General features: G+C 47.0%; 1 protein-coding gene across 2 annotated transcripts in view; it reads right to left on the bottom strand.

The window, feature by feature from the left end:
* Tiam2 (TIAM Rac1 associated GEF 2) overlaps positions 1-16,413 on the bottom strand; it is a 211,706-nt gene that overhangs the window by 44,305 nt on the left and 150,988 nt on the right. For both annotated transcript variants that reach the window (XM_015996768.3, XM_015996769.3), the window contains one exon: positions 1,518-1,621. In XM_015996768.3, the coding sequence (XP_015852254.2) occupies positions 1,518-1,621 (104 nt within the window). The remainder of the gene's footprint in view (positions 1-1,517; positions 1,622-16,413) is intronic.

Below are 16,413 nucleotides of genomic sequence, written 5' to 3'. Positions count from 1 at the left end.
GTACCATGAGAGTGCCTGGTACCCACATATGATTGAAAGAGGGTGTTGGATGCCCTGGAACTGAAATTACAGATAGTCACCCTCATGTGTGTAATGGGAATTGAACCCAGGTCCTCTTGAAGAACAGTTGATGCTCTTAACTGCTTGGCCATCCTTCCATAGCCTTGTTATGTATATTTTACTACAACCAAACATTGGAATAAACAACATTTTAAAAAATAATAATAATTTAGCTTTTTTTTTTTTTTTTTTTTTTTTTTTTTTTTTTTAGTTAGGGATAGGAATGGGTTAGTAACTGAACACAACCTTGATGGCCAAGCTTAGGACTTCCTGAGGTAGGAATGACCCTGTCTCTCTTGCTCTTTGATGGTATGCCAGAAGCCAGGCTGAAAGTAAATGTCCTCAATCCAAAGGAATAAAAATGGCGCAGTGGGTAAAATGCTTGACATGCAAGCCTGAGGGCCTCAGGTCAATCCCCAGAAACCACATACAAGCCAAGGGGGGCAGTGCACTTCTGGAACCCCAACACTGGGGAAGAGAAAATAGGAAGATCCCCGGGGCTCACTGGCCAACCAGCCTATCTGGAATTCAACAGGTTCAGTGAGACTCTGCTCAGAAAATACAGACAGTGACAGAGAAAGACACTGAACATCAACCTCCAGCCTCCACACACATATGAGCATGCATGGGCAAGTGTACTCATACATGGGCATACATCACACACACACACATACATACATACACACACACACATTCACTCACACACATACACTAACACACACATATGAGAACACATGGGCAAGTGTACACATATGGGCATACATCACACACACATGCACACTAAACATATACACACACACACACACACACACACACACGAGCACATGTTAAGTGTACTGATACATTGGCATACATCTTACACACACACATACACACTAAACACACACACACATGAGCATGCATGGGCAAGTGTACTCATACATGGACATACATCACACACACACACACACACATACATATGAGCATGTTTTAAGTGTACTGATACATTGGCATACATCTTACACACACACACACACACACACACACACACACACACACACACACACACACATTTCTTTTAATGGAGAAACAAATAGGTTGGTGAAACATTACCGGTAATCCCAGTGCTTGGAAATGGAGGCAAGAGAATCACTATGAATTTGATGCCTGCCTAGGTGACACAGTTAGTCCCAGACCAGCTCAGACTAGAGAGTGAGATTATGTCTCCAAAAAATAAATAAGTAAATAAAATAACCCACACTCATACACCAAAACAGCAACAACAAATCAAAAAGCACGTGCGCATACTCACACAGGGATTTCAGTTTTTAGAAGGACAAAAGGGTCTGGTCTGCATCAGCTAGTGAACCCAAGAGCAGGAAAATCCCATCCTTTACATCCCCAACCTCAGGCACCAGTGGGAATCAGCCCTTGCCTGCCTGGCTCCTGGCTTGTGACCTGGTAAGCCAGCATCTTACCCGAAATGTCTGCTCCGTCTTCTCCCTGTGGGGCACCTGATCCAGAGTACCATCTGTCTGACTCCTTTTCAGGCCTGTTGTGATGTCAGGGACATTGCTGAAATCTGCAGGGGGAAAAAAAATGATGAAAGACACATGGGTGTGGTCATTCCAACCTTTAGAGAAAGAGCAATAGACAAGAGGAAGAAACAACATTTTCAGGCGCTTCTGAAGAAAGAGAACAACAGAATAATGGCTCCCCCTTGTCACCTTTCCTGTTGTGGTGCCAACTACTTCACTAGGCTCTAATCTCAAATAACGCATTTGGACCAGAAATCCAGCAGCAATGACCTTTGTTGGTAGTTCCCTATTTTTGGCTAAGAGGAGACAAAACTGCCGGGGATATCTTGGAAAAACCAATGACGTGATACCACGGACACCCACAAGTCACAACTTGTTCACTTGCAAGTGCGACTCCCTTTCTGGCATCAACCACAGCTTCATCCTGAGAGCAAACTCTTGTCAGCCTCCTTTCATTAGCGGTGAGTCTTAAAGCCTACACTTATAAACAGACACCACCTTCAACAATTCTCGCCACTCAAGTTAACCAAAGTCAAGAGAGATGGAAAGACCCGCCTCTACACAGAATCAGCACGGGGTTTTCTTCCACGTCTGGTGTTTGATAGACTGCCCCCTCCCTCAGCTAAGAACAACCAGATGGTTTCTGATCCCAAGGCATCTACAAGGAGTGAGCCCGTCTGAGTAGGCTGAGCTCAAAAATAAACGAGGTGACAATGGGACTGCTAGACACGACCAGGACAAAAAGCCACTGGGAGATCTGGAGACGCCAAGAGTTGAGTGGTGGAGAGGGATGCAAGTACTCAAATCCCACTGAAGATGGAGGAGATCCAGAACACAGCCGAGTGGTCCCCAGAAATCTGTAATTTCATCTTCTCTTTGCCTCTTCCAACATCCATCCCAACTTACATGGACACCAAGTCACACTCTAGACCATTGTTATTATAAAATTAAATAAGCCTAGGTGAAGTGGTGCCCATCACAAAGGTAGGAACGGCCCCTGGGCAAGTTCCATATAGCAATGAAGGCAAGTGTGTCTGGGATTGCCTCTCCCAGGCCCCTGTCACCACATGAAGCAACCCCCCACTAGCAGGTCCACTACAGAATAAATGAGACACTCAACAAAAATGTTCAACCTCAGTTCCTCCACTGTGGTGGCCTGACTCTGATGTGTGCTCACCTTTGTATAAGGGAGAGCAACTTTGTCATTAACACAAGGGAAATCTCCCTCTTCCCATGGACACAGCAACACAACAGTGCATCGCTCCACCCGTCCATCCATTCATGCGTCCAGTATGTGCTCCTGGTGCACCAGCTATTTCCCAAGAGACCATGAGAGGTGCTAGAGATGCAAAGAGACGTAAGAGAGTCTGGGGTCTGCTAATGGGAAGAGGCGAGTGGTGAGGGATGGAGGCCAAGGCTTGAGTTTAAAAGAACACACAGGGCTGGGTGGGACTCAGGAGGGAAACTCACTCTCCTGGCAATTAAAGGGTTTCATGAAAAGGAGGCACTTGACGGAGGCTGTAAATCTGAGGGATGCTTATTTGTCTTAAATATACAGGCAGTGAGGCAGGGCAGGCAACAAGGAGATTCCACGAGTGGGGAGCAGCAGAGAAAAGCCAAATGGTATGGAGAGTTGAAGCCAATCAGGGAACATGGCGAGTGTGTTCACAGAGAGCAGGGCCTGAGATACAGGAACGAGAGGAAGGCAAGGCCTGGGCAGCAAAGTCAGTCAAAAGGAGATGGCTTAGAAGGACCCAGACGTTTGCAAAATAGAGCAACAGCAAGTTTTCAAAACGGAAATTAAAAAAATGACAGAGCGTTTGAAGAGGTAAACCCCATACGGTCCTTCCTCCTATAAAGTGTGACAAGATTCAGAAAGCAAAGGCATCCAAGGAGATGCTGGATTTGGTATCTTAGGTGGCTCCGCTGATGGCCCTAGAAAGGGCAAGGCATGGAGATGTCAAGCTTAGTTTCAGCACTGCTCAGATACAACTGGATCTTCCAGCAGGAGGTGGTCAGTGGTCAGGCCAACAAGGTCTTCATAGATGTGGGCCTGGATGTCATTGGACGTCCTGGTAAAGTCACGATGCATGAAACCTACCACAGGAAATATGGAGATTCTCTCAAAGGGACCAAGGATGGCAGAGGGATGCAGCTCAGTTGGTAGAATATGTACCAAGCATGCACAAGGCCCTGAGTTCAATCCTCAGCACCACGTAAACCAGGCATGAGGTACAAGCCTGTAACCCCTGCATTAAGGAGGTAAAGACAGGAGAATCAGAAGTTCAAGGTCACCCTTGAACAGAGCAAGTTTACGGGACTGTCTCAAAAACAAAAAAAGACAAAAGAAAAACTGAGACCCTGGGAACACCAAAGCAAAGGGTGTGGGAGAAAACGAGACCCTTAAGAAGAGAAGTAGGAAGTCAGAGAAGCAGGAAGAGAAAGAGAGTACCATCGCAGAAGCCTCACAATGTGCAAGCACATCGCCTAGGTAACCAAATCAGATTAGCATTCTGCCGCCTTCACCTTGTAAACAGCAAGCTCCGTTATTTCCAGAGTTACCTCAAGCCCAGGAAATATGACACACTGGCCATACATGCTTCTATTCACAATGAAGATTTTGACAGTAGCCCTGTCACATCTGGCAGGTGCTGCGTGCTGGGGACAGAAACAAGACCGAGTCTCCAGTCTCATGAGGAGTTCAGATATACAAGGGCAGGAGCCCGGGAGCCTGAGGGGCCAGATGGATGGGAGTGAAAATAGCATGGGAGGTGTGGGAGTGGGTGCCGAGCTAATTCTGAGTCACTCATTGAATATATTCACAAAACTTTTCAGCTTATGGGAAACTCTCCCAGCCATCGTTGGTCTCATGTGCTCATTCACTTCCTGAGACCATGCCTCAGGTAAGGAAGAGAAAGGTGTGGCTTGTACTCAGTGACAGAACATGGATATACTTCCCGTCAACCCTGTCCACTCCAAGGACCCCCTCCACCACACTCGTCCTGACTGCTGAGAGCTTGTAGGTGCTGCTGGGGCTCCTCTGTGAATGCAGGCCTGGGCAGGCGGGTCCCTGGGAACGAAGTCTGTTGCACCATGCCCTGGGACCCAGAGAAGCGTGCTCTAGTCATCCCCGAGATCCAAGGTAGGAAATCTCGGAGCTGTCCCGCCATTCAGATGTCACAAGGCACAGTGTATCTAAGCACATAGAATCCCCAGGATGTCAATCATGAGCTAGCATTGTCCTGGAGATCGACAAGACTCTTGGAGAGGCAAGCTGGACAGGGTCCATGGTTGCCAAACTGACTTCAAGAGTCTAAAACTTCAGCAGTGACCTCTGTGACAACAGCCACCTAGGACATGAACCTGTGGACATGTCTCAGGGTGTTTCTCCATTAGGTTAATTCAAGTGGGATGACCCACCCTAACTGCTGCTGTCACCATTCAGTGGGCCGGATGGGACACCAAGAGAAAACAAACTGAGCACCGGCACTCATCTCTCTCTGCTTCCTGACTGCAGAAGCAATCAAGCAGATGCCTCAAGCTCTCACTGGCTGCTGGCTTTCCCACCATGATGGACAGCAGCTTCCAAACTTCCCCACGTTCTGTTCGTAAGGAGACTTGTCATAGCAACAAATCAGGTAGTAGGTAACCTATGCAATCCACACTGAGCAAGCCCCGCGTGTTGTTTCTAGAGGAGAAATAAGGGGAAAAGTACATTCTGGAAGAATAGAAAACCAGCAATAAAAAGAGTGTAGGCTGGTCAAATCTGAATGCCTATGTACACAGCTGCTTAAGTATGCCGGATACTGAATGCCTACCCACAGCCGCACCCACATGCTGCCCACATCCTAAGCGAGAGCAGCTGAGTGAGGACATATACCCCATCTACCCCTGTAAAAATCCTGGGTTTTACCTGACCAGGCCTTCTCCCCAGGACATGCACAGTGACATATTTGAGGGGTTCTTCGTTGCTTCTGTAGGATCACACTAAGTGCATGCTCCCACCCACCCTGCACCCAGGGCTGTCCAGGATCCATGACGGCAATCATTAAAAAGCAGCCCAGTTGGAAACCCATCCACAGAGCTACTTTTGCAGGTGGCATTAAATTTATGCCCTCGTCTGTCTTGTGTGCCTTGTGGAAATCAAGTTGGGGGGGGAGGTCTTTCAAACTGAAAAACCAACCATTTAATACGGCCAATAAGAGCTTCTATTCAGCAGCTGAGGGAAGAAGGACGCAAAGAGTGACGTGAGCACCTACTCCCCCACATTTGATGTAGAGGATCCGGCATTCAGATGGGTACCAGTTCCTGAGCAGTCAACCAGGCACCACGTCAGGAGCCAGCCAGGCTGACTCCAAACTCAACTGCCTTTCCTCCTTTTATCAGAGGTGTCTTCTAGAGGTGGACAACATGCCATTCAGTCTGTCATGGAAAGTCACTGCCTCGGTACTAAGCCATATGCCCACCAGTTCTTGACAGACAAGCCGGGAAAACACAAGTCTTGAGGTATGAGACACCTAGTAATTCAGTGTCTCCCTGAACTGTGCGTCAGCACATGCCCCATTAGTGCCACTGACGGCCTCAAATCCTTCACGATTAAAGGGCAAAACCTGTGCTAAAATAGCATCTTGGGTACCAGCTTAAAAATAGAAACTCCGGGAAATGCTGAAGTTAAGAGCGTTCCCATTCACATACTTTTGTGATTTTTAAATCCACAGATTACAATTATATCACTTCCAAATCTGATCTAGCACATTTAATATGCAAGACCGCATCAGTTAGTGTGCAAGGAAGTAGGTTTCCTATTTCTTTCCTGTCCTGTCAGAAGCAATACCTCATGCGAACCCTGATAGGAACAAGGAGGAATTCTCTGAAACAGTGGCCTGGGGGAAGCTGGAAGGCGGCTTGTGGGCAGGGGTGTCCCTGTGGCATCCCACCTGAAGCTTGGTCCTGAGGAAGCCTGACTCTCGCTTGAGGAGTTAGTTGTGTTTGTCTCATCTACCTGGCACATCCCATAATCCCAGGTAGCAAAGGAATAGGGAGGGAGGGCTTCCATTCTTTCCCGCCCCTGGACACCTCCCAAGTGGCAGCTGACAGGCAAAGGACATCCAGGCTGCTTGTGGCTGGCTACAAGGACAGGAAGGAGTGATGGCTCTGGCCTGGAAGCTTCCAGGATAGAACCCGCCTAGGACAAGACAACGGGCTCTACAAGAGCAAGCTAAGACCCACCCGACCCGAAAGCCTGAGAATGGGCCCTGGGTCCTCAGAAGCAGCAGCTATAGATGAAACTCACTGAAAGGCCTCAGGATGGTATTGAGCACTGTGCTCCAAACCAAAAAAAAAAAAAAAAAAAAAATTAAGATTAAAATTAAAAATGTAGGACACTTATTCTCTTGAATTTTTGAGAAATCAATGGTGGAAGTCAATGCAATGTGAATGTGTAACCCAGAATCCGTGCGTTAGGAAGTTCACTTCCACTGATGGTGTCAGGAGATGGGACCCGACGAGGTTCTCAGGACAGGACATTAGTGCACTAGAGCATGATTCTTAAAGGTGCACACACTCTTCGCTCTGTCTTCTGCCACATGAGGATGAAGAGGTCAATGGCCACCTTGAGCTTCCAGAACTCTAAGCTAGTGTTTCTGCTCTAGAACTGACCCAGACTCTGAGCTCACAGCGGTACAAATGGGTAAGAAAGTAGTCAGAGCCTCGGACAAGCTCTGCTTGTGTGGGGATGAGAGTCACCTGCAGGAGGAAGGACAGGGCATGAGAATGGAGACTTTCACTAGTCCTGGAGCCCACCACGGAACAACTTCCCCATTTCAAAGTATAGTATAGTATACTGACTGCAGCACTGTCAGGCCCAAAGACCTTGTTTTGATCATGTATTTCTACTATCTCAAAATAAAAATGATATCATTAACTACCTCCACCATTCATAAAAAGCAAAGTAGACTGGCCTAATAATGCCAGAAGGAGAAGAAAATAAGCCAACCTGTGGCTCTTCAAAATGTGTTTCAGTATGTAAATGGCAGACCCAAGAACTCTGAAAGCCATTGGAAGGCCACTCACCCCTGGACTGCAGAGACACAGTGATCTTGTGTTTCATCACAGACAACTACCAAGGCGTCACGGGGGACAGGGGGAGGGGCGCCAGAATGCTGTAACTTTTCAAAAAGGCAAAACCTCTTGGCAAAGTTCAGCGTGTGCTGCATTCTGTGCAAAGGTCAAGATCCCCGTGGCCTCAAAGAGGTGGTTTGCATTGACTTAGACACAGCACGAATCCTAGGCTTAGTTCATTGGGTGTTTTCTTCTCCACATAGGTGATGGTTAACATCGTCTACTTGATCTAGACTCATTTAGGAGACAAGTCTCTGGACACGTTTCTAGGAAGTTTCTCCCGGTGGGAAGTCTTTCTGGAAATGTGCTCAGTACCACTACATGGGTTGACACCCTAGACCGTATGAAGAGGAGAAAGGCAGAGAGCGCCAGCACTCCATTCTTCCTGCTTCCCAACTATGCATGCAACAGGATCAGTCACCACCACACTCCAACTACCATGCCTTTATAGCTACAATACCCACGTTGCCTCTAACAGAAGCCACAGTAAAGCCTTCCTTAAGCTGCTTTCTCAGGTATTTTGACAGAGGCATAAGAAAACTAATACAGTGAAATCCCCCAAGCCACCCACAACATGTGAGATTAATTTGGGTCCCACAGGAGATCCATCAGCCCCTGATCGACAGACATTCGTTTGTGTGGACTCTGGTCATAATCTGCATGCTTTTCGGTTTCTCGGAGCTTCCACTGTGCAGTTGAATAGATGAAGAGCTCAGAAAGAATCGAGAAGAGCTGGAGAACTCTTCGCCCATTCAATTCCTTCACTTTGTGTATCTTTTGCTTTTTTCTTAACTACAAATGTGATTTTTAAGAGAAGATCAATATTTGAGGCAGTCAAAGCTGTCAGCTGAACAACAGCATTTTGTACCTACAAAATTGAGATTTCTGCCTCCCCTCAGTTCTCCAAGCCACATTGTCCATCACACAGCTCCCTGTTAACCTGGCATATGAAAAAGCAGCCCAGAGAAACACCAAACCTGGAGCCCAATTGCAAAGAATGCCGTGAAGCTCCTCCATGTGAATCGGAAGTCCGTGAGCTTTGTATAGGCACCATAGTTATTTTTAGCTAGTTTAGATTCCCCTGAGTTTTATTCATGTTTTTACTTTAAAATGGAGTGGCCTGTGGCACCTTTTCACTAAGGGCATTTACTGTGCTCTGTCATCCAGGCAAATATTACTTGTTGAATGGCAATAAGTTACTTAAATGAAATAATAAATACACACTTCAGAGGCTAAGAAAAACAGAACTGGTCCCATTCAAGGTTAGGCAAGTCCTAACCTGACTACCCAACCAAAAGATCATCATTTAATGCCACACGTTATTGGTATTATTAATAAAAAATTTAATCTACTTGTCTGGCTGTAAGATTCTCCGTGTGTGTGTGTGTGTGTGTGTGTGTGTGTGTGTGTGTGTGTGCGCGTGCGCGCGCGTGTGTGCGTGCCTATCTGTCTGTCTGTGTATGTGAGCATATGTGTGTGTGTATGTGTGTGTGCATGTGTAACTGTGTGTGTGTGTGTGTGTGTGTGTATTTTTGTGTGTGTGCAGGTGCCCGTGCAAGGGAAGGTACACACATGTGTGGAGGTCAGAGGTTAACTTCAGGTATCACTCCTGAGGACATCATTTAAACAACAACAAACAAAGTTTGATTTTGAAGAAGGAATCTCGAATGAGCCTGGAATTTTCCAAGTAGACCAGGATGGTTGACCAGCTAGCCCCAGGGGGTTGGCCTGTCTCTGCCTCCCCAGTGCAGGAATTATAAACACACACCACCATGACTAGGTTTGGGGGGATTTTGTTGTTGTTGTTGTTGGTGGTGGTGGTGGTGGTGGTAGTTTTTTGGTTTTTTGGTTTGTCTGTTTTACATGAGTCCTAGAGATCAAACTCAGAACATTAGGCTTGTATGATAAGCCCTTTACCAAGTAAGCCATCTCCCAGTCTCTTACTAATATTCTGTGTCTAGGACATTCAGAACAGCCATTTGAATGTCACCGTGAAGCTTTGCAGCAGAGAAATGGATTCTATCACTATATACATATCCTGCCAGAAAAAACGTAAACTTCATAAATCTTCCAAGTCCACTTAACCCAAGGTCACACTCCAGTGGGCAATGCAGCAAGCGTCGTGACGCACAGGAGCAAAGTGCGGGTAGTGAATGCTTGTAACAGCAGACTGCCAGGGTCTGACCCAACGGTCTGGTGACAAACCTCCTCGAGTCACAGAGAAGTGAGACCAGCTTTTTCAGGGGAGCAATGGGCAGCTGGCTACTGCCATGCTTCACATGAGTGCAGGGGAGGAGGCACGTTCCCTCAGATGCCATCCTTGTTCTCCGGGTGGCCTATGATGGTGACTGGGGAATTGTGGTCAGCCCAAGCCAAAAGAAAAAAGGACGCGGGGAATAAAGGGAGTATTTCTAAATTATACCTGGTCCCACCAGACAGTGGCACTGTCTGGAAAAACAACCATGTGACAATTGCATTCAGGGGCATGTGACAGACAGCACTATATTCCAGACAGCACTATATATCCAGAGAGAGATCGCTCTCCCTCCACTCTTTTCTTCCCTCCCTGCCTCATCTCCTATCTGGGGTTTCATGTAGCCCAGAGCCTTTGTGATTACAAGTGTGTAGCAGGCCTACTTCATATGGTGCTAAGGACTGAAGAAGGGCCTTGGACATGACAGGCAAGCACCACCAACTGAACTATAATCCCAGTCTAAAGAATTCCAGTAAAATGAATTTGAACTCCAAAACTCTCAAAACTAGTTATTTGGAGTTTTATTTCAGGGTCCTGAGAAAGAAATGTAGCCAAAGATCTGTAGAAAATGGAACAGTGTTGTGGGAGAGGAGACAAGGAACGTCCCCCTTCCAGCAAGAGCTACTATTCTACTGCACAAGACGGTAAAATAAATGGAATATTATTCTGCTATAAAGAGGGATGAAAAGTTGATTCATGCTACAATATAAGTTGTGGGAGCCCATTTTCAGGTTCCTTGTGGCTTTACCCAGCAGGTCCACATAGAGAGGATGATTAGTCCATGGGCCTGAGTGCAAGTGTCTGAAATGCTCTGCACTTGGCTGTGCTGGGGGATAGGGGGGAGGTCTTTTGCTCTACCCCTTGGCATCTCTAAAATACCCTGGCGGGGCTCATTGGAAAAAGTTCCAGGCCCTCTCGAGGCTATCCTTTATTTTCTATCTGTCTATCTCCTCAATCTGAATCCTTCTATCTACTATTTCCTGCTGCTCTCACTCAAGAAAACTCTGGGGAACTGTGGGGTTGGTGGGTAAACGCCCCGCAATAAGTGAACCTAGAAAATATTGCACTAGGGGAGTATTGAGCAAACAGGACAGGCTACAGGAGAGAAGTAGCATGACAGACTACTAAAGAGGACAGATATGGCAAACTACACATTGAGCGACCCCATCTACACGACACGACTTCCTGGGACGGACGGTGAAAACAAGGGCTACTTCTGGGGTTGGGGTCAGAGGACTTCTTTTTGGGGGTGACACAAATGGGGAAATAAGTAGCAGTTGTGGTCACACAATTTCATGAAGACACCAAAAAAATATCATTGGGAAGGTGCACTTTCAAAGTAAACCATCCGGTGTGTGAATTACATTATGCTTTTCAAAGGAAGGTTATGAATCAGTGCGGATTATACAGGAGACAAATTGGGATTTGTAATGCAACTCCACTGCAATGGAATTCTAAGAACAAGCTGCAGGAAACGTGGCCACATTATTACAGGGCCAGTGAGGATCACCATGAACCATCAGAGTGGAGAAAGAAGGAGTATTTTGGAACTACCGCTGTGAACAATGGGATCCCCAACAACCCACAACCAAGATGAGAAATCCCAAACACCACTGGGCAGGTGGTTCCTAACTGTCATTCCCTAGCCCTGGATTAAACGGAGCTAAGACAATAAGAGTCACCATCAGTCCCGTCCCACCCTCTACACCTGCCGTACCACAGGGGCAGATGACGACGAGGCTTTACCTTACATCTATTGGAAAGGAAAAGTTATGCAAACGCGAACACTTGCCACAAGGATGGAAAAACAATACAGTGACTAAGTCTGGCTATGACCTTGTCTGAGTTACCAGTGGCACCGTGTGCCTGTGCCTTGATTTACCCAGCTGCGAGAGTAAGATAATAACATGTCTCTGCTCCACCAGACTGAGTGGGGGATAATTAGCGCTCCTGGGGCCTCCTGTGATCTTTGCAATGGAGACAGCCTGCTATTACCCCAGTCTTAACCAACACCTCTCCCAGCAGCCGGGACCTGGGGCTCTATTTAAAGAGGTAATGGGATCTGCTGCAAAAACAAAACACTAATGCTGTGCTTTTTTGACTTTGTAAACTTTTATAAAACACGGGCCTTGTGACAGAAGTTAAAATGTTCCTTAAATCCCATTTAAATAAATGAACTTTAGGACGGGGGAAACAAAGGAAAAAGCTTCCCCGTGCTTGATCTTGAGAGGATGAATCAGGAAATAGAAAGCTGTGCCCACAGTCATGTAGAACCAGGCCAGCAACTAGAACCAGGTGTCCAGGACCCATAGCCCTTTATAAATGCTCCTGCCACCAATTTAACTCAAACCCCTGCTCAAAATCGACCTGCCTTGGAGATGGGGAACCCAACGCCCCTTTCTAAGCATGGTTTGGGTTTATCTGTGCCCATGGCAGAAACGGTGGGGTGGACATGAGGAACAGCCAGTCCAGGTGGCACTGGCTCACTCCAAGGCTATCTGCTGGCAGACACATGAGGCCAGACCATCTGGTTCTCTGCCAAGCACAGCCAGGAGCCAGCCTGGAGTCCCCCATCTGGGAGGCAGTCAACTGCAGATGTTCGAGGTCACTTCCCCACTATTTCATTACACTGGACTGATAAATCTGGAAGGCTTGGGGGTGTGTCCCAAGGACTTTTTTTTTCTGCTCACCACCCCTGACAATCTACTCTCATCAATAATGCCTTAACTTCATGTTAACAGACTCCTTATAACTTACACTCACTACTGCTTCCTGAGGTACGCGAACACACGCGGCAAACACTCACACATGCACGTACAACACGCACCAATGAAAAGTAAGTTTTAAGAAGACCCCTCCCAGCCTTCCTGTCACTCCGTGGCTAGTCACTCACTGAGGTGACTTAGCGATTGTGGCACAGGCTCATTGTCCCTCCCACGTTCCCGACGTCAAGGGATTTCCGGTCGTGGGTGAGTGAGGGCAAGAACACACATGGCAATTCTGCAAGGCAGTAAATAGTGACTCCTACGGCAGGTGGACAGACAGGACGCTCTCTGAGCTCAAAACACGAAAAGCCTGTGATCTCTCCCCAAAGCCTGCACACAGCTCCCTAATTCCTAGAGAACACAATCCTAAAACAGAAGCCGGCAGAGGCACAGTTTCTACAAACTTCCATTCCCACCAACCTAAAACAAAACAAACAAAATAAACCAAACAGCTTTTTACTCATACCTTATCATTTAAACCTGCCAGAAAAGGCTATCATCATCTCCTCCCTACTGAACACATTCTGACCACCTGAAGACCCAAACACGACCACGTGGCTAAGGGGCCAGCGGCCAAGCAAACCCGGTGGTTGGCACTCAGGTCAAGACGCCAAAGTTCCTCATCTGAAGCCCCCTCTGCTCATCATGTCTGTCAGGTAAAAAAGGATGAAATGTGGGGCCTGAAGAGATAGCCCAGTCAGTAAAAGGCTTGCCAGATGAGCATGAAGACCTGAGGTCAGATTCCCTGGTACACATACAGCCATTGAAGCTGGATGGATGGTTATGGTGCCGTGATCCCAACACTGGGAGGCAGAGACAAGGTGAATCACTGGAAACTTGCTGGCCAGCCACCCTGGATGAATCAGCAAGATCCAAATTCAGTGAGAGATTCAAAAGATAAGGCGCAGAGTGATCAAGGAAGACATCAATCGTACATGCATAGACTTCCATAAACAAATGCACACATATATCACATACACACGTGACGGAATTCAACAAACACTCAAAGAATCATGCTAATCCTGCTACACAAGTCTGCCCAAACATCACCTGACATGCTTATTCCTCAGCAGAAACACGAAAGTCAAAATTAGACACACAATGGCAGCCGGACAAGCGGTGTGCTGGGACGGTAAGCAGGCTAAGCCAGACAGCAATCCATTGCTGCTCAGTGCTTCCTTGGGAACTCCAGCTTCCACAGCCAGCCCTTGGGAGGTCAGGGGTGGGGACCATGCTGCTCCAGAAATCTGCTGGCATTCTTCTCCCTGCTCCGGGGTCAGCTGGCCGGAGCTCTTGGCAGTAGACATACAATAGCAATTTCACAGGCCCATTTCCAGATGAACCAATTCAAAGCTACCACCAAGGGACAAAAGGAGATGATCTGAACTGTGCCATACCTTTTCATAACCACTCAGAAACGCTAAGGACCAAGAATAAAATGAAGATGAAAGATGAAACGGATTTACAAAGGAGCAGACACTTTATAAAAATAATTACAGCCATGTCAAGCTGCATCAGAAATACATTTCTAAAACAACAGAGCATAACTGAATTGTATGAAGTGAGAGGAACTGATATGTTGCAATTGTATTTCCAAAGTTTATTGACCCCCCCTTTCCCCTCCCCTATAATCAAATGGAGAAAGGGCTTTTTTTTTTTTTTTTTTTTTTTTAGCTTACAGCTCTCAGATTATGGTCCATCACTAAGGGAAGTCAGGCAAGAACCTAGAGGCAGGAACTGATACGGAGGCTATGAAGGGGTGCTGCTTGCTTGGAGGCTTGCTCCTCATGGCTTGCTCAGCCTGCTTTCTTCCAGCACCCAGGACCACCAGTCCAAGGGCAGCATCCCCCACAGTGAGCTAGCCACCCGCCCCCCCCCCCCCCCCCAGCAACCATCAATGGAGAAGAAAATGCTCTACAGACTTGCCCACAGGCCATTTTCTCAATTAACCCTAGCTTGTATCAAGTTGGCAAGAAAAACCAACCCGGACACCACTGTCCTGCTTCATCCCTGATCTTGTCCTTGCCCTGGTCATCTTCTGTTCCTTCACTTTTCTTTATTTCATTTCATTTCATTTTTGTTTGTTTGTTTGTTTGTTTTTCAAGACAGGGTTTCTCCATGTAGCTTTTGAAGCCTGTCCTGGATCTCACTCTGTAGACCAGGCTGGCCACAAACTCACAGAGATTCACTGGCCTCTGCCTCCCAAGTGCTGGGATTAAAGGCGTGCACCACCACCACCTCCGCGCGCCCCGGCCTCCTTCACATTTCTTACGATGTATCATGTATTTACTTGTTCTCTGTTGCCTTGGGCTGAAACACAGCCAAGCTCCCCCTGCAGGAGGATGTTCATGAGCTCAGCTCTTTGTTTCTATCCAGCATTCCTCCAGCAGCCCTTGTCTGTCACTCAACAGACACTCACAACTGTTCAATAAACACAAAAGGAAAGAAGAAAAGAAGGAAAGGAAGGAAAACGTGTTGGGCATGCTGGCAAACACCTGCAGTTCTAGCATGGAGGGGGCACAGAAACAGAAGGACATCAAGTTCAAGGTTAGCCTAGACTACATGGCAAATCACTGCCATAAAAACATCAAATAAACAACGCAAGGATGGGGGTTGTTGTCCTGAAGACATTGGTTTCTCAGCAGGGGCCAAGGGTGCTTTGTACCTCCACTGTGCTAGGAAGTCACATGTCTCTCTCTCTTCATGGGCCTAAACTGAAGTTCCTCAATTCAGGATTAAGGACACGAGTTCATTCCCACCTCCCCACCCCCAACTTAAAGGCTTAAACAAGAACCCTCTGGGCCAAAGTATTACACCACGGATTCAACCTCAAGCAATAAACAAAGCCAAGTTCCCCTTCTTGGCTACAAGTAAGATTCTCTGCCCTTTAAATCAACCCTTGGGTTATATAATAGTCATGGGGATCTTGTATGTCCAAATCAGTAATCACTGGGTGGCTATACTTAAACCTTATACTGATGCTAAAATAAAAGACAGGATAATGTCCGTCTGTTTAGGGAGGACACAGTGTACCAGCCAGTGTCTCAGTACTGTTACAATATTACTGTTCTTGGGGTTGCCATGACTTGAAACAGTGAGTTGTCCCTGAGAATGATGTAAGTACGACAATTGTAGATGGTGAAGATCCCCACATCCACCTCCCACCACAGAATCACAAAGGTAGGATCCCATGTTAAACTTCATATTTCTGTCATCAAAGCCAGGGCTTGCCACATGAAAACAAACAGACTGTCTTATGGCCTAGAAGTGAGACCAGCGAGGAGAATGGGCTGAGCTCCACTGGGAGACACAGAATCCACTCCTCTCTCTACCAGAAGTCTCAAGCAGTCCTTGGCTCATGGCTCCAAACGTCATGGACCTTGACTTCCCTCATCACATTTATTCTCAGGCTCTGACTGTTCTGCCTCCCTACAGCACTCCATGGTCACAGTTCAGCTGTTTAGGGAGTGGACATCTAACACTGAATGTTATTCTGTCATAACCAAGACAATGCAGAACAGTGAAACAAAAGGCTAAGGATGTGGCTCAGTTAACCGAGCGCTTGCCTAACATGCATGAGGCCCCGGTTCCATCCCTAGAACCTCAAAATTCCAGGTGTGGACATGCCTGTCAGCCCTAAAGCAGGAAAATACCCCAGCATGCTCGCCAATGTCTACATTTCTCCAGCTCAGGAAGA

Source organism: Peromyscus maniculatus, chromosome 16, assembly GCF_049852395.1.
Source record: "Peromyscus maniculatus bairdii isolate BWxNUB_F1_BW_parent chromosome 16, HU_Pman_BW_mat_3.1, whole genome shotgun sequence".
Lineage (NCBI taxonomy): Eukaryota > Metazoa > Chordata > Mammalia > Rodentia > Cricetidae > Peromyscus > Peromyscus maniculatus.
This window is presented reverse-complemented; position numbering and strand designations above follow the sequence as displayed.